Source organism: Bos indicus, chromosome 7 (genome assembly GCF_029378745.1).
Source record: "Bos indicus isolate NIAB-ARS_2022 breed Sahiwal x Tharparkar chromosome 7, NIAB-ARS_B.indTharparkar_mat_pri_1.0, whole genome shotgun sequence".
Classification (NCBI taxonomy): domain Eukaryota; kingdom Metazoa; phylum Chordata; class Mammalia; order Artiodactyla; family Bovidae; genus Bos; species Bos indicus.
Genome location: NC_091766.1, coordinates 3977125 through 4002995, shown reverse-complemented (window position 1 = coordinate 4002995; position 25871 = coordinate 3977125). Strand labels below are relative to the sequence as shown.

Sequence of the window (25871 nt, the reverse complement as noted above, 5' to 3'; positions counted from 1 at the left end):
GGAAATGGGGATAATCATAGGGTCGTTGTAAGATTTCAATGAGGTAATGAGTATAAAGGGGCTTCCGGGGTGGTGCTAGTGGTAAAGAACACACCTGCCAATGCAGGAGACTTAAGAGACGTGGGTTCAATCGCTGGGTTGGGAAGATCCCCTTGGAAAGGCCTTGGAAAGGGAATGATTGGTCGACCCCATAAAATACACAGTGAGACATTGTTGGCCCATGGCCAACATAGGGCTTCCCAGTAGCTCAGACAGTAAAGAATCTGTCTGCAATGTGGGAGACCTGGGTTCGATCCCTGGGTGGAGAAGATCCCCTGGAGGAGGGCATGGCAACCCATGCCATGGACATTCTTCTTGTCTGAAGAATCCCATGGACAGAGGAGCCTAGTGAACTACAATCCATGGGATTGCAAAGAGTCAGACACGACTAAAGTGACTTAGCATGTATGTACATGGTGCTTGTAAGTGTTTTTTACATAGCAAATATTTAACAAATTCTAGCCCTTTATGGCCGTTATCAATTTCCTCATCTGTAAAACCAGGGTATATCCGTTTCACTCCCCATCATCACCCTAGCCCTGTGCCTGGTGCTGAGTGAACAGACATGGTACAGGGTAGTGTAGGGCAGCAGGTCATCTATTATTGTTAGTCTAGGTGGTGTGTTCGGTAAGAGGGAGGTCTGTGCTTGAAGATTTCAGCATAAATCAGCTCCCTATCCTGGGCGTTTCTGCATAGGTGTTGTGTTCCACTACCGAGCAGCCCTGGATCGCTACTCTCTAACTTTTGCTGAGGCTCAGGAGGCCTGTCGTCTCAACTCAGCCACCATTGCAGCCCCGCGGCACCTGCAGGCTGCCTTTGAGGACGGCTTTGACAACTGCGATGCCGGGTGGCTTTCTGACCGCACTGTTCGGTGAGTGGGTACACAGGGTAGGGAGACGGAGAGCTAGCCCCTGGAGAAAGAGGTTGCTTGGGAGCCCCCGGAGCACAAATCTGAGAGAGGCCCCCACTTTGTCTTGTCAGGTATCCTATCACCCAGTCCCGTCCTGGTTGCTATGGTGACCGTAGCAGCCTTCCGGGGGTGAGGAACTATGGGAGGCGAGACCCACGGGAACTCTACGATGTGTATTGCTTTGCCCGTGAGCTGGGGGGTAAGTCTGGGGCTGGTAGAACGCCCCCTTCTCTGAGCCCCTTTATCCTTCTTAACCCCCCATCCTTCCCTAAGTCCTTGCCTAGCTCTCCTAAGTTTTATCCCTCTCTAAACCCACAGCCAAGACCTGGACCCGCCGGTTTTTCCTCCACTCCCTGAGCCCCTCTCCTTTGTGCCCCTTCCCTTTCTCTGAATCTCTCCCCCTTCCTGCCCCCTTCTCCCTCTTCCTACTTCCTTCCTCCTCACACCTTCCCCAAGCCCCTTCCTCTCTCTGAAGCCCAACTCGTTCAGGCGCCTCAGTTACCTCATTTGTGAAAAGAAAGTGAAGCCCCCTCTTAGCACTGCATGAGAGGCAATGGCAGTGATGCTCTGGCGACGGGGGCGCGCAGCTGCGGCTGCCTCCATCTCGTTTAGCCAGAACCCAAATCCGGCCAGATCAGGGCTATTTGAGATGGGACCCCCTTCCCGGGCTCCGGGGGAGGGTCCGTGGGACACCTCTGACCTTCTCCCGCGCCTTTCCGCAGGCGAGGTCTTCTACGTAGGCCTGGCCCGCCGCCTGACACTGGCCGGCGCACGTGCCCAGTGCCGACGCCAGGGCGCCGTGCTGGCCTCAGTAGGACAGCTGCACCTGGCCTGGCATGAGGGCCTGGACCAGTGCGACCCGGGCTGGCTGGCCGACGGCAGCGTGCGCTACCCGATCCAGACGCCGCGTCGGCGCTGCGGTGGCCCAGCCCCTGGCGTGCGCACCGTATACCGCTTTGCCAACCGCACCGGCTTCCCGGCACCTGGAGAGCGCTTCGATGCCTACTGCTTCAGAGGTATGTGTGAAGCCTCGCCCCTGGAGGGTGGGTCTCCTGGTGACCACGCCCCAAGGGCGTGCGCTTTGCTAAACGGCCACGCCCCTGGAAGTTTGGGTTTCTAGTGGAGGCGGAGGTCAGGTAGGGCAGAAACAGGTTGAAAACTTACTCCTCGGTGAGCCACGCCCCCAGGGAAGGGTGACACCCCCGAGACAAGCTTTCCATAGGAGCCCCGCCCCTCCTTAGGACAAGCCCGAGGCAAGCCAAGCTCTGCGGGGAAGTCCTGTTGAGAGTGTGGTCTAGGTCTTCCAAGGTGGCGCTAGTGGTAAAGAACCCGCCTGCCAATGCAGGAGACGCAAAAGATGCGGGTTTGATCTTTGGATTGGGAAGATCCCCTGGAGAAGGATATGGAAACCCACTCCAGTATTCTTGCCTGGAGAATCTCATGGACAGAGGAGCGTGGGTCGCAAAGAGTCGGACACGACTGAAGCGACTTAGCACGTATGTCTCCTGAGATCTCTAAGAGATGATCTCAGACCTCTGGATGGAAAGCTTCTTGCCTGGAACCTTGCACAGGAGCACCCGCTGGGAAGGGATTAAGGCCTCGGCTAGCCAGCCCCATAAGCAAGGCCATGGCCCCAGGGACAGGACCAGGGGATGACCCTCGCCCTTGGGTTGGTTCCATACCCTCAGAAGCTGCCAACCTCAAATCCAAAGGAGCTGAGTCTTATGTGAAAGGGCAGGAGTTGGGAGGAATTTCTTCGTAGGGAGGCCATGCCCATTCGGCGCTTTCTCTCCCTGGGGAGGAGCCACGCCCAGGTCTGACCTGCCCCCCTGGGAGTTGGCACTGCCTGAGCTTCACCCACCGGCCAAGGTGTCTCTTGACCCTTTATTGCGACCAGTTGACTCTGACTTTGACAGTGGACCTGTCTGAACAATGGGGACGAAAACTTTGCACCTCCATCTCTCAGTCAGGGGGATCCCAGAAACAACCCAGAGAGTCAGAGGGGCACAGAGAGACAGAAATACGTAGAAGATCTGTGCTACAGCATGCTGGAATGTGGGTAGACTTCAGGCAGGACTTCCCAGCTAGGCCCTGGGCCTAGCACAACCTCTTCTGCTTTCTCCCACAGCTCATCACCCCACATCCCAACATGGAGACCCAGAGACCCCCTCATCTGGAGATGAGGGGGAGATTCTGTCGGCAGAAGGGCCCCCCGCTGGAGAATTGGAGCCCAGTCTGCAGGAAGAGGAGGAGGTAGTCACCCCGGACATCCAGGAGCCTCTGGTGTCTAGTGGGGAAGAAGAGTCTCTGATCTTGGCAGAGAAGCAGGAATCTCAAGCGACCCCCAGCCGTGCCCCTGGGGTCCCCACATTGGCCTCAAGTCCTGCCCTGGAGGCTGAGGAGGTGTGGCTGAGCACAGTGGCCCCCAGCCACAGCAGCGTGGAGGCAGGCACTGTGGTGGGCACGCACACAGACACAGCCCCAGCAAGCACCACGCCCAGGAAGAGGGAGCGCTTTAAAGGGCTGAATGGGCGCCACTTCCAGCAACAGGAGCCCCAGCAAGGGCTGAAGGGGGCACTCGAGGCCAGCATCCGGCCCCCCACACCAGAGGCTGCTGAGAATTATGTGGAGCCTCCCATGACCACTGGAACCACAGACGCCTTGGGGAGCGGCCAGAGCCAAAGCCCCTGGGCTGTGCTGACAAATGAGGTGGAAATGCCCAGAGCTGGTGAGTGGGGTCCCTGGGGGAGATGGGACCTGCCTGGGGACCTAAGGGAGGCAGGGGAGGAGGCTCTGAATCACAGCTGGGTCCCCTGGCCTCCCCAAGCCTCTGAAGACCCCTCTTCCTCAGGCCTGGAGCCAAGGAGACCATCAGAAGAAGGAGCTGCTGAGAGATAATTATAATAACTGTTGATATTTTTTCAGGTTCCCTTGGTGGCAGGAGCCCCCAAGAGCCCTGGCTGTGGCCCCCAACCGTGGTCCCACCCATCATCCCAGACCCCAGCAGAGCCCTTGGCCTGGAACTAGGAGAAGCCAAGCGCTTTAGTATGAGACCAGTCACTTCCGACCTGCCCTGGTCCCCCTCAGAGACCACTCCCAACCCTTCCAATGGCCCCAGCCCTACCCCCTGGGAGGCTTCTCCTGTGGCCATTTCTCCAGACCTCCCTGTCATGGCCATGCTTCGCGCCCCCAAACTGTGGCTCCTATCACAGGAGCCTCCTACATCCCTCCCCACTGAGGCCAGTGGAGTCAAGGGGCATAGTGAGGCCATGGCCACTGCCCTGCCCTCCCCTGCCTCAGAAATCGAAGCCAGCCCACAGGATCCCATCCATCTGGAAGTGTACTCCCCGCCCTCCTCCTCGGGCCTGGCAGGACAAGATGGAGAGTCCACATCCCTGTCACTCAGCAGCCACAGAGGAGGAAGTCCTCCGGCCCCTTCACAGGCAGCCACAGACACACAAGCTGGAGCCAGTCTCAACTCCCCTGGAGCAGACTTTGGAAACACTAGAGGGGCCAGCCCTACTGAGCTCAGCAAAGCTGAGCACCCCGGATCCAGCCCACAGGCCTCTGTGGACCAGAATGTGGTGGCAGATATCACTATTTCTGAGCCTGCCACTGAGCCCATGGGAGCCAGAGGCGTCTCGGAGTCTGAGTCTGGGGTCTTCAACACAGCAGAGAGTCCTACTTCCAGCTTGCAGGCCTCCATGGACAAGACGCAGGAAATATGGGCCTCGCTGCACAGGGAAGGGCTGGACCCCCACTCCCCATCTGCACCCTTGGGGGTCCCTGAAGTCCCCTTGATGCCCAAGTTCACCCCACATTTGGGGCCTTGGGCTGCTACAGATGGAGGAGTCACAGTGGATCCTATGGCTTCCACAGTCACACTGGACACCAGCGATGCTGGTGGGCATTGGGAACCTGGATCCCACATGGTTGAGGGAGCAGAAAGCCCCACCTTGAGCCCTCAAATGGCTGTGGACACAAGTGTGGTGACATCCGTCACGTCCTTGGACCTGGGGGACAAGGTCGGGGTCATGGCTGTGTTCACAGTGGCCTCCTCAAGCTCCCAGCCCCACCCAGAGCCAGAGAGCCAGCTGGTGACCCAGGGAACCCTGGGAGCCTTGGAGCCTCCACAGGAGGGCAGCCACTCAGGGGACCCCATTCTTCCTCCTTGGACGCCGACAGCAGCCAACAAGGATGAGCCCATTTCAGTTTCCTCGGGGGAGCCTACAGTGCCTTGGGACTCCCCCAGCACCCTGCTGCCTGCCTCTCTGGGCCCAGAGGAATTTGAGCTGGAGGTCCTGATGGGGAGCCCCGGTGTGGAGAGCTTCTGGGAGGAGGCAGCAAGTGGAGAGGAGCCTGCCCTGCCAGGGGCTCCTGCAAATGGGAGTGCAGAGGAGGGTGAGTTCGAAGCTCGTGGTCTCATCCAGGCCACCGTGTTGGTGCTCAGGGACCTGGGGCTGGGAGGAAGCATTGTCCTTGGTGCCTGGGAAGGTTTCTAGCAGGGGATGATGTTCAAGATGGGGGCTCATCAGACAGAGCTGAATTCCAGAAAGGGTGTTCCTGGCAGAGGCACCAGCCTGGGTAAAGGGCACGAGGTGAAGTTGTGTATGATGTGTTTTGCACACCGTGAGTGGTGAGGCGATGATGAGCAGTTGGGTGGAGTTTGGTTTGGGGAATGAGTACCATCAGCAGATCATGCTCGTGTCCTCTCTGTGCTGACAGTGCTGGGCAAGGCCAGGGTCCTGCCTTCTGCGATGCCCCCATCTGAAGATGAGGCTGGCACAGACCCCTCCCTGGGGGGCCGGGGCGGAAGGAGGAGGCTTGGCAGGGAGGTCTTCCTGGACAAGAGTTGAACTGCAGCTGGAATTCAGTGGTGCACATCTTGAGGGACCTCTTGCCACGGGGAAGTGTGCGTGCAGGGAAGGGGCGGGAGTGGTGGGCATCACCCCCATTTCGCAGATAGCAAACTGAAGCTCAGGGAGATATGTCACTACCAGCCAGTCAGTGATCAAACCTCAAGTCCACATGTGCCTTAGTTGCTCTGTGCCCAGCAGAGTCCAGAGAGAGCCACCACCCTGTTCTCCTGACGTCAGGTCTGCCCATAACTCAGCCTGCAAATTCCAGCCCTTTAGTTTATAGGTCCTGTTATATTGAGCTATTTTGGTTTTTTTTTTTGGTCAAGTGAGCTTTAAAAAAAAAAGAAGCTAATTAAAAGGCACTTTTTCTGAGTTGCAAAACACTCTTATTAACACAATTGGTTTTACACTTGCTCCTTTTTTTGAAGGCAAAGTGTCACGGCGATGGAAGCGGTGGATGCAGGGTTTCATCGCCTACCCTGTCATTTCTGGGCTGTGTCTGGGGCCCCATCTTCTTTTCTTAGATGCCCAGAAGGCAGGCAGGCCCTGGGCAGGGGCACTTGCATTGGTAAAGGCTGATGATTATCGGCGATTGCCTTTGTGTTTGGATTACTTGGAGCACTTTACCGGAATCATCTTGGTTAATCTTTTTATTTAAAATTTTTTTTTAAGATTTTTTATCTTTTGGCCACTCTGCACAGCATGGTGGATTTTAGTTAGCTGACCAGGGATTGAACCCATGCCCACCCCCACACCTCCGCCGCCATTGGCAGTACAGAGTCTTAACCACTGGACCATCTGGGAAATCCCTAGCTAATCCTTTTAATGTCTTTAGGGAGCAAGTTCTACTATGATTCTCCCTTTATAGACGGGGAAACCGAGGCACAGGGAAGTCAAGAGACTTGTGCAGAGTCTTGCAATTGGGGAATGTCAAGGATAAAGTCTGAATCCAGGCTGTCTGACAACAATCTTTGTCTCAATCTAAGGGCGTTTTGTTTTACGCCAATGAAATAAGGGTAAGCTCATCCTGGGAGGGGGGCAGAGAAGAGACTGGTTGTGGAGGATGGGTACGGGAAGGGGGCTCAGTGCCAGAGGAGCTAGAGGAGGAATGGTTAGAAGGTTAGGAGGGAGACCACATAGCGTGCTGCTAAGGAAAGAGCACTGAGAGGAGCCCCCAGGGCCGTGGCTGGATCTGGGCTGGTCTTGGTCGGTTTTTTGGCTCCAGACTCTACCCACTGGCAGCCGGGGTGGAGGGAGGCAGCCAGTGCTGGGGGAGACCCAGGCGCCTACTCACCTGCTGCTTGCAGCAGAAATGCTAATGAGGCCGAAAATAAATGCAGCACCAGCGAGCGACTGAGTCACCGCCAGCCCGTGGGCAGGTGTCAGCGGCACGGGGCACCTGCTGTGGCTTACGCGTCCCGGGGCCTGGCTGCCCCACGTGTGTGCACACACGTGCCCGGGTGGCGCCAGGCACAGACATAGCCACAGGCCTCCCTGGCCATCCACGAGGGCACAAGCTACCACCCCAGGGACAGCCTTCTGTCATTGCAGGAGGGCCAGCACCTACCTTTATTCAGTTAGCAAGCAACTACTGAGTGCTGGCTGTATTCCAGGCATGAGGGTGAGATCAAGACAGCTCTGGAAGCTGACATTCTAGAGCAATACTCTAGAACTTTCCTAGTGATGGAAATGTTCTCAAGCTACACGGTCTAGTACGATAGCAGCCGGCCACTTGGGTCTTCTTTGTAGCACACAGCATCTTCGTTGTGGCAGGCTTTTCATCCTGACACTCAGGCTTCGCTCCAGTTGTGGCAGAAGGGCTCCAGAGTGTGTGGGCTCAGTAGTTGAGGAATGCAGCCTTAGTCGCCCGGCACTATGTGGTATCTTAATTCCCTGACCAGGGATTGAATCTGCGTCCACTGCATTGGAAGGTGGATTCTTATAACCAGTGGACCACCAGGGAAGTCCCAGAATTACAGTTTAATTTTTATTCCATTTTACTTAAATAGCTAGGTGTGACTGCCATGTGGACCATCACCTCACTTGCGGGAAGCATGGATAAGAAATGATGATCTTAATAAATTATATTGGAGGTTAGAGAGTAAGAAAGACAAAAGAGAAAAATAAAGCAAGAGATGAAGGATGCCAGTGGGCAGCTTTGGTTTTGGAAGGGGGTTAGGATGAAATCTGAGCGAGCCTGAAGGAGGTTGAGGAAGGAGCCATACAGAGATCTGGGGGGATGAGCAGTTCAGGCAGAGGAAACAGCTTGTTCAAATGCCCTGAGGTTGGACTGTGATTGATCCAGTGAAGGAAAGCTGAGCAAGAGAAGGAGGGAGATGAGAATCAGGCAGGGAGATACTGGGGAAGGCTGTACGGGGCCCTGGGGGCTGAGGTAAGGATTTTGACTTTTCCTATGCGGGCAGTCAGGAGCCATGGAGGAATCTAGGCAGGGGAGGGATGTGATCTGACTCAGGTTTACATGGGCTTCCTCTGGCAGCCGTGGGGGGAACACCCTGCGAAGGGTGAAGGTGGAGGCCAAAAGGCCAGGGAGGAGGTGCCTGCTCGTTACTGTCTCAGTTTCTTTTGGGGCCCCGAACAAAGACAAAGCAGGAACACATTCTGGGTGATAGGGGCTGGAGAGAGGGCTTTAAACTGGGCCTTCAGAACCCCGAAGGCCAGTTTTGGCTCTTGTACTGTCCTGCTGTGTAGGCCCTGGGTCTCTGGGTCTTCTCTGAGTCTCAGTTCTAGCATCTTGCAGTGGAAGGGCTGCCACTGCCCTGACAAGAGATGGGCATCATCTGGGGTGCCTGGGGGTCCTTGCTGTGCCCCTCCAAGGCTCCAGGATAGAGCCCACCCACCAAGGCATCTGGGCCCCTGAGATGGGGAGGGGAGACCCTCCTGCCTCCAGAGAAACACCACTGAAGGGATGAGAGAGGGGGAGAGGGCTTCACATTCACTCCCCCTGTCCATGGTAAGCGATGGACAAGAGGCCTCAAGAGGCCCCAGGCTGATATACACAGAGCCAGACATGGCATTATGGTCAGGAATGGGAGAAGGATGAGCTCTTTTTATTGTTGTTTTGTAAATGAGGCAACAGAAATTCACAGAATTTGCCCAGGATTTCCTAGTGAGTGGCAGAGGCAGGAATTGAACTAGACTCTCTGACTGCACACCCTATGCACAGCAACTGCTATAATTCACCTCTTCTCCACATTGTAACCACGGAGGTTACATCAAAAGAGGCTGAGCCACAAGAATGAAGGAGATGATGGTTCCCACTGGTCCTGGTGCTGTTCATTCCCCATCTAGAATCTATGTCTACTTTCCCCTTGAAGTACAAGAAGCGCAATGAAAATAGAGTATGTCTAGAAGAGGGGGATAAGTCAAGGAGACCACGTAGACCATGTTCTAGGAGAAGACTTTGTAAGAGAAGCTGAAGGAATCCCATTCTTGAAAAAAGAAAAAAAAAAAAAAAACCTTGGCTTCTTTTAAATTTATTTTATTTTTTTATCTTTTGGCCCCATCACACAGCATGTGGAATCTTAGTTCCCCAACCAGGGACTGAACCCATGCCCCCTGCACTGGAAGCGTGGAGTCTTAACCAGGAATCCCATTCTAGATCAGTCCAAGAAAAGACTTTGCCATAGGCAGCGCAGCCAACAGATGCTTTGTAAAGAGTACTTTTTGGAAACAGATTCCTGGAAAGAGTAGGCTCATTACAGGGTCACGCAAGAGGAAGTTAGCAGTCACTTACTGGGAAGGTATAGAGGGGACTGCACGGAGAGGGACTGAATGAGAGGGCCTTTCGAGGTCTGAGTTCTGGATTCTGTGAGAGGCTGGCCTGATGGTCTGACTCCTTCCGACACTGCCTTTCCCTCCTGCAGGCCCCTTGGATCCCTGTGAGAACAACCCTTGCCTGCACGGAGGCACCTGTAGAGCCAATGGCACCATGTACGGCTGCAGCTGTGACCAGGGGTTCGCTGGAGAGAACTGTGAGATCGGTGAGTATTGTGGAATCAGGATCTAAACACTGATGTCCCAGCAGACATCTCCATGAGGGATCAGGGGATCACAAGTGGCTGGCTTCCAATGCTCCTTTCCCCTCCCTCACTCCTTGGGTCCAGTAAACCAGCCCCCATCGCCAAACATCTGAGCTCTCATTCTGGGGGCTGAGGCTCTGGGGTGCTGCCTCCCATTACTACCAGGCAGGGGTGGGGGAGGGGAAGACAAAGGGATGGTAAGGTTCAGACTCCTACCCCCGAAGGGGCCCTGGGGATCTCCTACCCTCTTCTGGATGGGCAGGGGTGATAGGCACCACCACCAGAACTGTTGCATGCCAGCCCCAAAGCCCCACCCAAGAAATACACCAAATTATGAAATTATAAAAATAATTACAAGTGACATAATTTCTTGAGCTCTTCCATTGACCCTCTACTCACAGCCACCACTGAGGTATTATTATCATCACTTTGCAAAAAAAAAAGAAACTGAGTCTCAGAGAGGGCCAGTGACTTGCCTGGCATCTAAGTGCCTCGGGCACTGAGTACACAGGGGTTGGTATAGGTGTCAGTGGATAGCTCCCTATGGCCGCAAACAGCTTTGTGACTGTGCAAACCCTTGTAAATGCTCTGGAACTGTTTCCTAGGTTCCACATTTTGAAGACCCTTCAGCTTCAATATTCTATGGGTCTTTTGCCAGACCCACCTTCACTGTTTTGGAACCAGGGGAGACGTTCTGCATGCTCTGGCCTTTAGCTGGGCTCGTGGCATCTGCTCTCACTGATGCAAATTCATGTCAGTTGAGGTTCCACTCCCTTGACTGCCAGAGTCAGTGGGTCATCAGTGCCGACCACTGCTGATGTCCTCGGGTCTGGGGAAGATGGGAGGGTCACGACTGCATCTTCTGCCTGGTTTCCTTGGGGACTGGGAGTCAAGGGGAGACTGACCTCTGACTCAGCCCCACCTTCCCCTCCAGATATTGACGATTGCATCTCCAGCCCCTGTGAGAACGGTGGCACCTGCATCGACGAGGTCAACGCCTTCATCTGCCTTTGCCTCCCCAGCTATGGCGGAAGCCTCTGCGAGAAAGGTGAGTCTCTGCCAAGACCCCAGAAATAGCACAGGAGCAGGGTCAGGTGCTGGGCCACAGGCTTCCCACACATGGAGCTCCAGGTCTCTGCCTCTGGTCCCATTGCCATGATTCAGACAGGAAGCAAATCTTTTCTTCAGATAGTCACATAACATAGAATTAACCTTTCCAGAGTGTATGATTCAGTGGCATTCAGTAAATCACGATGTTGTGCAACCACCACCTCTAGCTAGTTCCAGGACGTTTTCATTATCCCCAAAGGAAATCCTGTTCCCATGAGCAGTCACTCCCCCTTCCTCCTCTCCAGCCCCTGGAAACCAGTAATCTACTTTCTGTCCCTATGGATTTGCCTATTTCATGCGTTTACACACAAAGGCGGTTATTTGCTACGTGTCCCTTTTTTTATCTGACTTCTTCCTCTTAGCCTGATGTTTTCAGGGTTCAGCCACACTGCAGCACATGTCATCTCTTCGTTCCTTTTTATGGGTGAATCATATTCCATTGGACGGGTCACGTGCTGTTTATCCACTCACCAATCGATGGACATTTGGGCTGTTTTCCCCTTTGTGGCTAATGTGAATCGTGCTGCTATGAATGTTCACATACAAGTGTGTTTCAACACCTGTTTTCCATTCTTTTCTTCCCCTCCATTCCTTCTGGTGTACCCAGGAGTAGAATGGCTGGGTTATATGCTAATTCTGTGTTTAACTTTTTGACGAGCTGCCGGACTGTTTTCCAAAGGGGCTGTGCCATTACATTCGCACAAGCAATGCACAAGGGTTCCAAATGCCCCACATCCTTGTAAACACTTATTATTTTTGTAATTATTTTCTGGTTAACGTTTCCTAATGATCATGATGTTGAGCATCTTTCCATGGGCTTGTTGGCCATATCTTTGGGGGAGAAATGTCTATTTTGTTGGCCATTTGTATATCTTTGGGGGAGAAATGTCTATTGGAGCTTTTTCCCAGGAGGGAAATTTTAGGCCTTCCTGAAACCGTTTCCTGAGTTCCCAGGATGTGGCCAGATCAGAGGAGACGTCAGAGTTGGGACGAGAGGGGATGGGTGTAATGATCTTCCAGTTGAATCTCGACTTTTCAAAGAGAAAAGATGTGACTAGGGGAGGAGGGAGGTGCCAGGGTGATGGGGTAGAGCGGGGGTGGGGTGGGGATGACCCAAGGCAAGGGGTGGTTTAGCCCCACAGTGACCTCGGATTGGGCCCCCTCTCTGGTGGGCTTGCTGCACTCACAGTTGGCAAGGCAGACCTCAGCCTGATGCCAGCCCCCTTCATGCTCTCTTTCCACCCCCCAGATACAGAGGGCTGTGACCACGGCTGGCACAAGTTTCAGGGCCACTGCTACCGTTACTTTGCCCACCGGCGGGCATGGGAGGACGCCGAGAGGGACTGCCGCCGCCGAGCCGGCCACCTAACCAGCATCCACTCATCAGAAGAACACAACTTCATTAACAGTAGGGACTCTGGGGTGGGCAGTGGTGGCCTTTACAGTCCCTTTGTCAGGGGATCCCACCAGGGTTCCGAAGACGCCACCTTTCTGAAGCCGTGTTCATTAATGCAAGCCCTGAAAGTGAAAGTGTTAGTCGCTCAGTCGTATCTGACTCTTTGCAACCCCTTGGACTGTAGCCCGCCAGGCTCCTCTGTCCATGGGGATTCTCCAGGCAAGAATACCGGAGTGGGTTGCCATGCCCTCCTCCAGAGAATCCTCCCAACCCAGGTCTTCCACATCGCAGGAAGATTCTTTACCAACTGAGCCACCAAGGAAGTCAATGCAAGCCCTGACCAATAATTAACTCAACTGTTTATTCACTTGTCAGTTCATTTATCCATTCACTTTATTCATTCATTCACCGACTGTTTACTGAGCACCTGTTATGGTCCAGGCATCATTCCAGGCACAGAGAAACACTTTGTCCTGTCCTGAAGGAGTGAGGTTCTTACAGAGGATATAGGCAAACAGGTAAACATCTAATTAAATGTCTGAGCTTCCCAGCTGGTGCTAGTGGTTAAGAACCCACCTGCCAAAGCAGAAGACTTTCGATCCCTGGGTTGGGAAGATCCCTTGGAGGAGGGCATGGCAATCCACTCCAGTATTCTTGCCTGGAGAATCCCATTGACAGAGGAGTCTGGCGGGCTACAGTACATAAAGTTGCAAAGAGTCAGACATGACTGAAGCGACTTAGCCTCCCCCCACACACACACATCCTATAATTTAACTGGTCTTAAGTGCACTGATGAAAATTAAAACAGGGCCAGGGGTCAGAGGGTGATGGAGAAATATCTGTGATGCGGGGGATGAAATGAGGGAGAATGAGAGACTAAGAGAAAGAGACATATCCCATAAATTAAATCCAGCACTTGCCGATTTCCTCATTACCCCTTCTGCCCTTTTTCATCCACTTATTTATTCACATCTTCCCCATCCCATCCCCTGTTAATTCTTTCATTTGTTCATTCCCTGGTTCACAGGTTTTTCCCTCTCTGTGTAATCACACACACAGACACACACAGACACACCAGACACACACACACACACACACACACACATCCAGCTGCTTTCTCCTTGGACTCCCCCGCCTGCCTCTGCAGCCCTCCCAACGGGTCTCCTAGCTCCTGCTCTCTCATTTCTCCTGAGACCTGACTTGTCTTTGTTGTTTCCTCTGGCCTTTGGTTTAAGTCACAAGGTGTGGCAAGGCCAGGAGCCTAATCGCAGTCCTTTCTGTGCCCCAGCGCCGCTCCCCAGTCTCCCTGCCCCCAGCCAGTAACTTAGGCTGGCGGAGGCGTGGCTCCCTAGCCCTCATGACCCCCACCCCACAGGTTTTGGGCGTGAAAACACATGGATCGGCTTGAACGACAGGATCGTGGAAAGGGATTTCCAGTGGACGGACAACACAGGGCTGGTGAGTGGGGAAGCCTGGGGGCCTGGGTCCCCGCAGTCAGACTGTTGACTCTGACCCTGCCTGAAATGGAGAGATCTGGGTGAAGTGCCGTGGTCAGACCCTCTGGCTTCACTTTGCTGCCTTGCGCAAAATTACCACCACAAGTGGCCATCAAAACTCCTCCGTGGGGAACTCCCCTGGCTGTCCAGTAGTTAGGACTCCTCACTTTCACTGCCAAAGGCCTAGATTCAATCCTTGAGTGAGGAACTAAGATCCCTCAAGCCTCTCGGTGCAGCAAACAAACAAATTGGAAAAAAAAAAAAAGCGGTGACTCTGAAATGCTGGAGCTGGTAAAGGAACTTCAGTGAAATCCCACATCACACCTGACTTCCCAGCCCTGTGAACAGCCTGGTCACCCAGTGGCTGAGGCTGCAAACCTTGGGCTCCGCATGACAGCCCCATCTTGCTCACTCTGCCTGGTCCACCAGACATGACTTCTCAAGTGTTCCCACTTGCCTTCTCCTCCCTGTCTGTGCAGCCTCTCTTAGCACTCTCTTGGATGCCTGCACCAGTTAGTTCCCCCCAACTACCACCACTCCTGTCCCTTTATCTGGCAGCTAAAAAATTTGTGGTGAGATTCACGTACCATAAAATGAATCATTTTAAAGTGTGTAATTCAGTGACTTTAGAACTTTCACAATATTGTGCCAAAACCATGTTGATCTAGTTCCGGAATATTTTCAGCACCCCAAAAGGTAACCCCGTACATAGGGGCCTTTCATTTTCTCTCTTATTTATTAATTCTTTTGGCCACACCATAGGGCTCATGGGATCTTAGTTTCCCAACCAGGGATTGAACTCAAGCCCTCGGCAGCAAAAGTGCTGAGTCCTAACTACTAAACCACCAGGGAATTCCCTATAGGGGCCTTTTAAAGATCATATATCAGATCAGGATTATCTGTGCTTCAAGCCCTCTTAAGAGAAAAATAAATCTACCTCTTCCTGCTGAGAAAACATTCTGGCACTTCCTCAAAATTTAAACCTAGAATTATCACATGACCCTGTAATTCTGCTCCTAGGTAGATACCCCCAAAAAAGTGAAAGCAGGGACTCAAACAGATACAGGTACAGCCATGTTCACAGCAACACTGATCATAGTAGCCGAGAGGTGGAAACAACCCAGATGGCCATCCATGATGAACGGATGAAGAGGATGTGATCCATCCGCATAATGAGTACAATTTGGTCATTAAAAATTAGTTAAAAAGTAGTGATAGCATTGTATGAAAGGAGAGAAGGTCAGTACTTCTCTTGACAAGGATGGAAAAGGCCCTTGTCAAGGGCCTCTAAGTTCGTGGCATCTTACCACTGTTTTTTGTATATTAACCCATGTATGTGGAATCTACAAAAACGGTTTGATCTTATTTGTAAAGCAGAAATAGAGACACAGACGTAGAGAAGGGGGAAGGAGGGGTGGGATGAATTAGTAGACTGACATATATATACTTTTGTTGCTGTTGTTCAGTCGCTAAGTTGTATCTGACTGTTTGCTACCCATGGACTGCAGCATGCCAGGCTCCTCTGCCCTCTGCTATATCCTGGAGTTTGCTCAAATTCATGTCCATTGAGTGGGTGATGCTATTTAACAGTTTCCTCCTTTGCCTCCCTCTTCTCTTTTCACCTTCAATCTTTCCCAGCATCAAGGTCTTTTCCAGTGAGTGGGCTCTTTGCATCAGGTGGCCAAAGCTTCAGCTTCAGCATCAGTCCTTCCAGTGAATATTCAGGGTTGATTTCCTTTAGGATTAGCTGGTTTGATCTCCTTGCAGTCCAAGGGACTCTCAAGAGTCTTCTCCAACACCACAGTTCAAAAGCATCAATTCTTCGGTGCTCAGCCTTCTTTATGGTCCAACTCTCACATCTGTACATGACTGCTGGAAAAACCATAGTTCTCACTATATGGACCTTTGTTGTCAAAGTGACATCTCTGCTTTTTAATACCCTGTTTAGTTTTGTCATAGCTTTCCTTCCAAAGAGCAAGCGTCTTTTAGTTTCATGGCTGTAGTCACTGGCCACTGTGATTTTGCAGCCCAAGAAAATAAAATTTGTCACTGCTTCCACTTTTCCCCCTTCTATTTGCTATGAAATGATGGGACTGGTCAAGTCTAGTCAAGGCTATGGTTTTTCCAGTGGTCATGTATGGATGTGAGAGTTGGACTATAAAGAAAGCTGAGCACCGAAGAATTGATGCTTTTGAACTGTGGTGTTGGAGAAGACTCTTGAGAGTCCCTTGGACTGCAAGGAGATCAAACCAACTAATCCTAAAGGAAATCAACCCTGAATATTCACTGGAAGGACTGATGCTGAAGCTGAAACTCCAATACTTTGGCCACCTGATGCGGAGAGCTGACTCATTTGAAAAGATCCTGATGCTGGGAAAGATTGAGTGCAGGAGGAGAAGGGGATGACATAGGATGAGATGGTTGGATGGCATCACCAACACAATGGATATGGGTTTGGGTGGACTCCGGGAGTTGGTTATGGACAGGGAGGCCTGGCATGCTGCAGTCCATGGGGTCACAAAGAGTCGGACATGACTGAGTGACTGAACTGAACTGAACTGATAGGACTGGATGCCATGATCTTAGATTTTTGAATGTTGAGTTTTAAGCCAGCTTTTTCACTCTCCTCCTTACCTTCATCAAAAGGCTCTTTAGTTTCTCTTCACTTTCTGCCGTTAGAGTGATATCATCTACATATCTGAAGTTGTTGTTATTTCTCCCGGCAATCTTGATTTCAGCTTGTCATTCTTCCAGCCTGGTATTTTGCATGATGTACTCCGCATATCAGTTAAATAAGCAAGGTGACAATATACAGCCCTGTCACACTCCTTTCCTGATTTTGAACAAATTAGTTGTTCCACGCAAGGTTCTAACTGTTGCTTCTTGATCTGCATACAGGTTTCTCAGGAGACGGTAAGGTGGTCTGGTACTCCCATCTCTTTAAGAGTTTTCCACAGTTTGTTGTGATCCACATAGTCGAAGGCTTTAACGTAGTCAATGAAGCAGAAGTAGATGTTTTTCTGGAATTCTCTTGCTTTATCTATGATCCAGTGGATGTTGGCAATTCAATCTCTGGTTCCTCTGCCTTTTCTAAGCCCAGCTTGTACATCTGGAGGTTCTTGGTTCACATACTGCTGAAGCCTAGCTTGCAGGATTTTGAGCATAACCTTGCTAGCATGTGAAATAAGCGCAATTGTGTGCGGGTTGAAACATTTTTTGGCATTGCCTTTATTTGGGATTGGAATGAAAACTGGCCTTTTCCAGTTCTGTGCCCACTGCTGAATTTTCCAAATTTTCTGATATATTGAGAACAGTACTTTCACAGCATCGTCTTTTAGGATTTGAAATAGTTCAGCTGAAATTCCATCACCTCTACTAGTTTTGTTCATAGTAATGCTTCCTAAGGCCCACTTGACTTCACACTCCAGGATGCCTGGCTCTAGGTAAGTGACCACACCATCATGGTTATCTGGGTCATTAAGACCTTTCTTGGGTAATTCTTCTGTGTTTTCTTGCCACCTCTTCCTAATCTCTTCTGCTTCTGTTATGTCCTTATCATTTCTACCCTTTATTGTGCCCATCCTTGCATGAAATGTTCCCTATCTCAAATTTTCTTGAAAGGATTTCTAGTCTTTCCCATTCTGTTTATTGTTTTCTTCTATTTCTTTGCACTGATCATTTAAGAAGGCTTTTTTATCTCTCCTTGCTATTCTCTGGAACTCTGCATTCAGTTGGGTATATCTTTCCCCTTCTCCCTGCCTTTCGCTTCTCTTCTTTCCTCAACTATTTGTAAAGCCTCCTATGTCTAAACTAGATAACTAATGAGAACTTCCTGTACTCAGGAACTCTACTCAGTGCTCCGTGGTGACCTAAATGGGAAGGAAATCCAAAAGAGGGGATATGTAGTGGATCCACTTTGTTGTACAGCGGACACTGACACAGCAGTGTAAAGCAACTACACTCCAATTTTTAAAAAAAGACAAAAAAAGAAAAAGCACTGATACATGCCACTGATACATTGTAATGTAGATAAAACTTCAAAACATTATGCTCGGTGAAAAAAGCCAGACATAAAAGGAGTCACATTCCATTTACATGAAATACCTAGAATAGACAAATCCATAGAGACAGAAAGTAGATCAGTGGTTGCCAGGGGGTGGTGGGGAGCGGGGATGGGGAGTGAGGGATTAATGGGTACAGAGTTTCTGTTTGGTGTGATGAAGAAGTTCTGGGAACAGACAGTGGTGATGGTTGTACAACATTGTAAATCCAATTAATGCCAATGAATCGGATGCTTAAAATGGTTAAAATAGAAAAAAAATGGTTAAAATAGTAAATTTTGTATTCTATATTTTTATCACAATTAGAAAAAAATATCCACCTCTTCTCCTCCACCATGGGAACTGGCCCCTGCCCACTTCCTGACCACACTCAAACTGGATCGAGCAGCCCCAGCCCTCCTGACTCTGTTCTGCTCCTCAGACAGGACAAGTTCAGTCCTGCCTCTGGGCTTTTGCACAAGCTATTCCCTCTGCTTAGAACTCTATTCCCTGCCTGCATCAGTCTTATCCTTGAGTCTTCAGCTCTCCTATTGCCTCCTCAGGGAAGCCCTCCTGGACTTCCAGTTTGAAGTCACTTTTTGTTCAACTATTTATATAACAATGTGCGACCCATGTGGAAAACTGTCAGGGAGTGAAACAGAAGGCATGAGGACCGGGGAGGAGGGCACCACAGCCTCCCAGCTAGAAGAGGGTTGACTCAGACTGCAGTGGCAGCCACCCTCAGGGAAGTTAGACCAGTGCTCATCGTAGAGGTGGGAACCCTGAGTCCCTAAGAATGTGAGTGGTCTGGCCAGGGGACTCCCAGAGTGCTAGTGCCAGAGTCTGGGTCAGGATGCAGGTCCCCTGAGCACCCCCTGCTCCCCATTCTTACAGCAATTTGAGAACTGGCGGGAAAATCAGCCGGACAACTTCTTCGCGGGCGGGGAGGACTGTGTGGTGATGGTTGCACATGAGAGCGGGCGCTGGAACGACGTTCCCTGCAACTACAACCTCCCCTACGTCTGTAAGAAGGGCACAGGTATGCTCCGGCTGCTTCCCACCCCTCTTCCCCCGCTCTCCCTCCTGCCTCTCACTCATCCATTGTTTCGTCTGAGTTCACAAGCATAGGCGTCACTCCAGCCCTGTTTTCACTCTTTACGAGTGAGAGCACCCGTTTTCCGCCCCCAACCTCTCCAACTCTGTGTACTCTCACACTTTCTCTCCAACTCTGTGTATTCTCACACTTTCTGCTCTTTGTTCATCTAAGTCCTGAAAAAAACAGTATATCATTGTTTTCATAGTTTGCGTATGTTTGAGGATGATAATAACCAGCTCTTTATATGTTGATAAGCTCTTTGCATGTATTTTTCCTGTGACCTACCAGTTAACCTCCTTTGTGTAATTTTCTATAGGTTCATTGGTCTTATTGATTTGTAAGAGCTCTTTACGTATTAAGTGTGTGTGTGTATATATATATATATATATATATATATATATATATATATATATATATTCTCATGTCCACCTTTCTCTTACACTTTTTTTCATTCTGGCTTCTGTTTCTTTGCCAGTTTTCATGTCCTTTCTTCACTTCATTTGCTCGGATTATTCTTGCCTCCCATTTCCTTCGTTCGCATCATGCATGAGTATTAAAGGGTTAGATGGGTCCAGGAGGTCCCTGGCCCTCAGAGGCTCCTGGTTTGGGTGGAGGAGACAGACATATGCACTTCTAGCCTTTCAAGGTCACAGCTGGGCGAAGGGGGTACCTGTTGAGGGTCCATCTCGACAAGAGTTGGAACCAGTTTGGTGCTAGTCCTGTCCGCTTCTCTAACGGAAGTCCCTTTGTCCCCAGTGCTGTGTGGTCCCCCTCCAGCGGTGGAGAATGCCTCGCCCATTGGTGCCCGCAAGGCCAAGTATAATGTCCATGCCACAGTACGCTACCAGTGTGATGAAGGATTTGCCCAGCACCATGTGGCCATCATCCGGTGCCGGAGCAATGGCAAATGGGACCGGCCCCAGATCATCTGCACCAAACGTAAGTGGCTTCCCCCAGACATCCCAACCCATGTTTCCAGCTATATATAGTCTCCAGTTAAACATCTCATGACTATACACATTGATCTGACTGGCTGTCTGCCTGATAATACGACCTTGCCGATAATCGAGAACTTACCAGCCTACCTGGTGTTCCCTCCATGTCCCCCTCCTCCAAGGAGGCCTGTTGCATCAGGCTCCCCCACCTCTCACCGGCTTTTGACATGTTTCTGTCCTCCCTTGCTTCCCTGCAGCCAGAAGGTCCCATAGGATGCGGCGACACCACCATCACCACCAGCATCACCACCAGCATCGCCACCACAAATCTCGCAAGGAGCGCAGAAAACACAAGAAGCACCCAGCAGAGGACTGGGAAAAGGAAGAAGGGAATTTCTGTTGAAGAACCAGGCATCAGAAAGCACAACCCCCTTCCCACACCTCCCTTGGAGCCTTCACCTGGGGAGACAGAGCCCAGAGAGAAACAAGAGGGTCCAGAAGCCCCTGAACCCCAAACCACATCCCCCCACCATACATTCCCACTTGTAAAAAGTTCCTCTCTCCTCCTTCTTACATACACAAGGTCCTCTTGGCGGGTGCAGCCATGTGTCTGGAAAGCCAGTTCTAGTGAGGCTGAACTCTGGGAGCACCTCCCAGTGGAGGGAAGCACAATTGGCAGAGATCAGTCTTTGCAGTGGTTTAGTCTTTTGCTGGCAAGGCTCACTGCCAGTTGTGAAAATAAGGCTTTGATAAGGGTGCAAGAATGTGTGTTTGGATTTGCACTAAGGAATCGCGTTGACTGCCAGAATTCCAGATTAGCTACCTGTCAGATGTCCCGGGCGCAGGCTGAAGCCTTTAGTGAAGGTCACTGGCTTTGGGGGTAGAATATTACATGGAAACACACTGCTTGAACTTGACGACTGCTCTTCCTTCAACTTGGACTTCCGCCCAAGCTTGGTCCTTAGTCTTGGTGGATAAACTGAGTGTGGAATTCCTACGTGCTGAATTCTAGGAATGTTTTTTTGAACAACATCCCGCCATGCTCCTCAGGGTTAGGGGTCAGAATAGTCGGAGAAATTTGTGGACAGGGAAGGACATTTGTGTTGCTGGCTCTCCCAGGTCTAGTCCAGTGCTGAGGTTTGGTGGTTTTCCATGTGTGGTGAATTTCATGCACACCCAAACACACACACACAGATGAGAGGACAAGCCCAGATTTCCTCCCCCTCCATCTCTCAGGGAGACAAAGAACCTCCTTTGTGGGCCAAGGAGGTGCCACGTTTTCTAGCTCAGTGCCCATATCCATCCCTCAAGCAGACCTTGGTAGTGGTCCTGCCCTGGGTCCCATCCCTCCCCTCAGCCCATTCACTACCTGGTGGACTAGAAATGCTTAACCCTTGAAGTAGTAACATCTACCTATGGTAATGTAGAGAGTTGTGCTGTGTTAAAACTGAAATACACACACACACACATTTTTCTTTTAGGCTTTTAATTTTTCAAGTGGTAAAGGAATCACCTTGCCCTCCTCCCCAGAATCTACAACGTGTAAAACGTCTCCCCCAGCCAGATCTCGGGATCAGCGTCCTGGTCTCTGGCAAAGAAAGATCCATGGCTTTTCCTCCATGTCCTTTGTCCACTCTCAGCCTCTCTAGTTTGGGTAACATCTGTGGATTAGTGTTAAAAACCACAGTGGAGCATGGCCCTGTGCAGGAAAGAAAAATAAGCAAATATACGGTCCACGGAAGGGTTCAGTAGAGGAAGAAGTGGATGGACTGAGCCTATATCCCTCCAGGGAAGTCATAATCATAGATGACAGCTATGGACTAGGTACCAGCTAAGGACTTACACACTGCCTCCTTGAATCTCCTCAACAGCCCAGTGACTTAGGAACCATTATTTTCCCCACTTTATACAAGGCAAAACTGAGGCTCAGATAAGCAAAAGGCACTGGCTTGCAAGACGAATAAGGATTTGGCCCTGCCTCTGGCTGCTTCCAAACCCTGCTCTCTATTGTGGGGAAAGGAGTTGAAACTTAATTATGCTCAACACACAGGAAGATTTAGGAAAAGATTGAGAAGTCCAAACTAGACCCACACCCTTGACCATGATCTTTAGTCTTCCCTGCTGTAGACATTACCCACTATCTCACCTTACGCTTCTTGTTGAGAAAGCCCAGGAATATAGGTTTGCCTTCTAGCTTTGATAATTCCTCTTGGTTTAAAAAACATAATAACACATCTCAGTCATCCATGTCACAAAAGAATCTCCCTTTGTTTGGAGTGGTGGGGGACTCTAGAGGTGCAACCTTTCTGAGGGGTCTTGGTTTATGCTCTTTGCCCTTGGCCCCTTCAGCCCCTTGCCCTGCCTACACCCCAGCTCCATGGCAGGAGGGGGCTTCGATCTTTTCTAAAGTGGGTGGTTTGTCTTTTGGTCTTTCCCTCTGAGGTGTGCATGTGTCTGCGTGTGCCGCGCGTGTGGCATGCGCGTGAGTGTGTGTGCGCGTGAACAGCTTTGGGTTCCGTCAGTTTTGCTGTCAGCTGCAGTGTTCCGTGGGTCTGTGGTATCTGACACTGTGGACATTAATGTACTTCTTGGACATTTTAATAAAATTTTTTAACAGTTCAACCTGCCTCTTGACACCTTCATTCAGTCATTCAGCAAGGACTTACTGAGCAGCTATTATGAGCCATGTCCTATGTTGGATGTTGGGGAGATAGTGATGAACAGAACAGACGTGATGCCTGGGAGGTGGTCAGGGAAATCTTCCTGGAGGAGGTGAACAGAATCTAAAGGAAGAATAGTGTTAACTAGATGAAGAAGGGAAGAAAGCAAGAGAGTTTCAGGCAGAGGGAAGAGTGGAAGTGAAAAATCTCCTTGCAGAGGGAACATGGTTCATTTGAGAAACAGTAAATTGTCCATAGTGGCTGGAAGAGAGTGACCGAGGTAGACAGTGGGGGGACACGAGGTCAGAGAGGCAGCGGATGAGCCACTCAGGGCAATATGGGCTTCGTGAGGAGTGTGGGCTTTATTGTGAAAGCAATAATGACAAAAAGCAATATAAACAAGATCAAAAGGCAAATGCCAAGCTTGGAAACAATTTTCAAATCAGAGATAATGGAATTTGTTGCCTTAAAGAGCTCCTACAATTAAATCCGTGTCCCCGGCATTGGCAGGTGGGTTCTTACCCACTGAGCCACCAGTCCACAACAGGAAAAAAAAACCAAAAAACAATAATCCAACAGCCAAATGGGCAAAGGATATGAACAAAAAGCTCAAAGGAAACAAGATGGCTGTTAAACGACAACATATGCTTGATAAAATAATACACAATTTTCAGATTGCCAAGAAATACAAATTAGGACATATAAATAAAGGGAAATAATAAATCTCACAAGAGAAAGGTTTTGCATATTTTAATGACGACAATGTATTTGAACTGAGAATGATTTATGATTTACTCATAATCCTGCAGCTAAGGTCAAAGTGGAGGATGGTCAGCTTCACGTAACAAGTGAATTTCAAGTGACAACCACAAAGAGAGATTCTTTTTCACCTAATAAGCTGTCCAAGGTGACAAGTGATGACACATGATGCAGGTGAAGGTGTATGGAAATATGCAAGCGCATCTATTGTGAAACCAGTGGAAGTCGCTCAGCTGAGTCTGACTTTTTGCAACCCCATGGGCTAATACAGTCCACGGAATTCTACAGAACAGAATACTGGAGTGGGTAGCCTTTCCCTTCTCCAGGGAATCTTCCCCACCCAGGAACTGAACCAGGATCCCCTGCATTGCAGGTGGATTCTTTGCCAACTGAGCTATCAGGGAAGAACCACATCTAGTGATGGGCTAGAAATTGGCCTCACCTCTAGGAATAGTTGGAAATCCTATCAAAACGGCAAATCTTGACCCCTTGATCAAACAACTCCTGATATCATCCTCCAGTTATACACACTGGTGTGATGACAGTGGTACTTATTACTAACAACAAAATATGGGAAATGTGCAAATGGCCACCATTGGGAGACTGGTTACAGAAGTTATGGTGTATCCAAACAGCAGTGCCAATCTTCAGAAGAATGCTGGCAGCAGAGGGGAGGGGGTGTGATTTTTTTTACAAGCTGAAGGAAGCCAGTCCCCAAATATATTATTAAGTAAAAAATAGAGTTACTTTAAAAGTATGTATGGCACACAAATGTTCGTAGCAGTGTTATCCACAATAGAGATGGAAAATACCCAAATGTCCATTAACCAATAAAAGAATAAACAAAGTGTGATATGTATATATATGAATATTCAACCATAAATATCATACGGAAAGGAGCCAGACACGAAAGGAACACATGCTGTAGGATTCCACTTATATAAAATATCAAGAATAGGCAGATCCATAGAGATGGGAAGCAGATTAACAGTTGTCAGAGCAGGGAGAGGGGGCAAGGAGAAATGGAGAGATTGCTTAAAGGGCATGGGATTTTCTTTGGGGTGATGAAAATGATAGAGATGATAGTCTCACAACACTGTGGATGTACCAAATGCCACTAAATTGAAGTCTTTAAAATGTTTACAATGGTGAGTTTCATACTGTGTGAAATTTTACAACATAAAAAGTATATATTGGGATTTCTCTGGTGGCCCAGTGGCTAAGACTCTGCACTTCCAATGCAAGGAGTCAAGGCTTTATCCCTGGTCAGGGAACTAGATCCCACATGCCACAACTAAAGATCCTGCAAGCCACGATGAAGATCAAAGACCCCACGTGCTACAACTAAGACTCAGCACAGCCAAACACATAAGTAAACAAGTAGAGTCTACATTGCATGCTTTCATTCGTGTAAAAGTGAGGAGGGAAATGACACATGCGTGTTTCCTTGAATGAATACAAAACCTCTTCCGAAGGACATGTAGGAAATTTTAGATGTCTCTGAGAAGTGCACTGGCTGCTGGAAGACAGGAGAGAGATGCTTTTCTGAATATCTAGCTTCCAGAGGGGCTCTACTCCAGGTAGGCTCTTGAGGCTTCCACGTCAACAGTGCAGACACCCAGCAGAAAGAGGGCTCCTTAGATCCTATTGGTCCATCAAAATCCCAGGGCTTGAATCTCATTGGTCTGCCTGGGTCCATGTCCACCCCTGGACCGATTAGGGTCGCCCAGGAATGTGAGTCACAGTATTCATTGCCCAGTGGAGTCAGCCCCTCTGACTCACAGAATGAGAGAAGGAAAACTTAGTTACCCAGGGCACAACCAAGATGTCAGACCCCAAGGAAGAGAGAGAGGATGTCAGCAAGGAAAAGGAGGGATGAAAGAAATCTCACGCACTCATCTCCAGAAAAATGACCCATTACCTTTCTCCTATTCAAGGAAGCTAAGGCTCAGTTGGAGCCCAAGGCTCTCTAACCAGGAGGCTGGACCCTGACTTCAGATGAGTGGTTGGAATTTCTAGGAGTTCTGTCCCATCTGATATCGAAGCACCAGCAGTTAGTCAACCATCCCACTTCTCCAGCCACATCAGACATTTACACTTTTTTTTTCTCTCTTCTCCTTTCTTCGTATCCCAGAAACTTTTCACTACTTCTTAGCCCACACTCCCCTGACCCCCACCTTCACCTCAGCCCATGGAAAACCTGCAACTTCTATGCCTTCCTGATGCAGGAAGTCAACATCCAGTTTCACACACTTTGTTTCCAAGGGACTGAGAGGAACCGCTGGGTTGGTTAGTGACCCAATTAGGACAGGGCTGAGACGGGCTAGACCCATGGGAGGTGGCTCAAGGGAGAGAAGAACATGATGGGGGAAGGGAGAGGAAAGAGAGATTGGAGAGAGGGAATGAATGGTCCTGAGGAATGAGAGACGTTTCCCAACCAAATCATCACCAAGCCCCCCTGCTACCCCAGCTGAAAAACATTTTGTCTACCAATGTGCATTTTTGAAGTAACTACCCACCAACTGCCTCAT

At 50.1% G+C, this 25871-nt stretch overlaps 1 protein-coding gene and 1 pseudogene across 3 annotated transcripts in view; both read left to right on the top strand.

The window, feature by feature from the left end:
• The window catches only part of NCAN (neurocan), a 30444-nt gene extending 7901 nt beyond the window's left edge, over positions 1 to 22543 (top strand). For all 3 annotated transcript variants that reach the window (XM_070792447.1, XM_070792446.1, XM_070792448.1), the window contains 12 exons: positions 736 to 910; positions 1021 to 1148; positions 1672 to 1965; positions 3078 to 3677; positions 3875 to 5350; positions 9693 to 9809; positions 10783 to 10896; positions 12208 to 12366; positions 13730 to 13812; positions 18785 to 18929; positions 19743 to 19925; positions 20179 to 22543. In XM_070792447.1, coding sequence (XP_070648548.1) covers positions 736 to 910; positions 1021 to 1148; positions 1672 to 1965; positions 3078 to 3677; positions 3875 to 5350; positions 9693 to 9809; positions 10783 to 10896; positions 12208 to 12366; positions 13730 to 13812; positions 18785 to 18929; positions 19743 to 19925; positions 20179 to 20324 — 3620 coding nt within the window. In that variant the 3' untranslated portion in view covers positions 20325 to 22543. The remainder of the gene's footprint in view (positions 1 to 735; positions 911 to 1020; positions 1149 to 1671; positions 1966 to 3077; positions 3678 to 3874; positions 5351 to 9692; positions 9810 to 10782; positions 10897 to 12207; positions 12367 to 13729; positions 13813 to 18784; positions 18930 to 19742; positions 19926 to 20178) is intronic.
• On the top strand, positions 15068 to 15168 carry LOC139184302 (U6atac minor spliceosomal RNA; annotated as a pseudogene).
• Positions 22544 to 25871: the final 3328 nt, after the last annotated feature.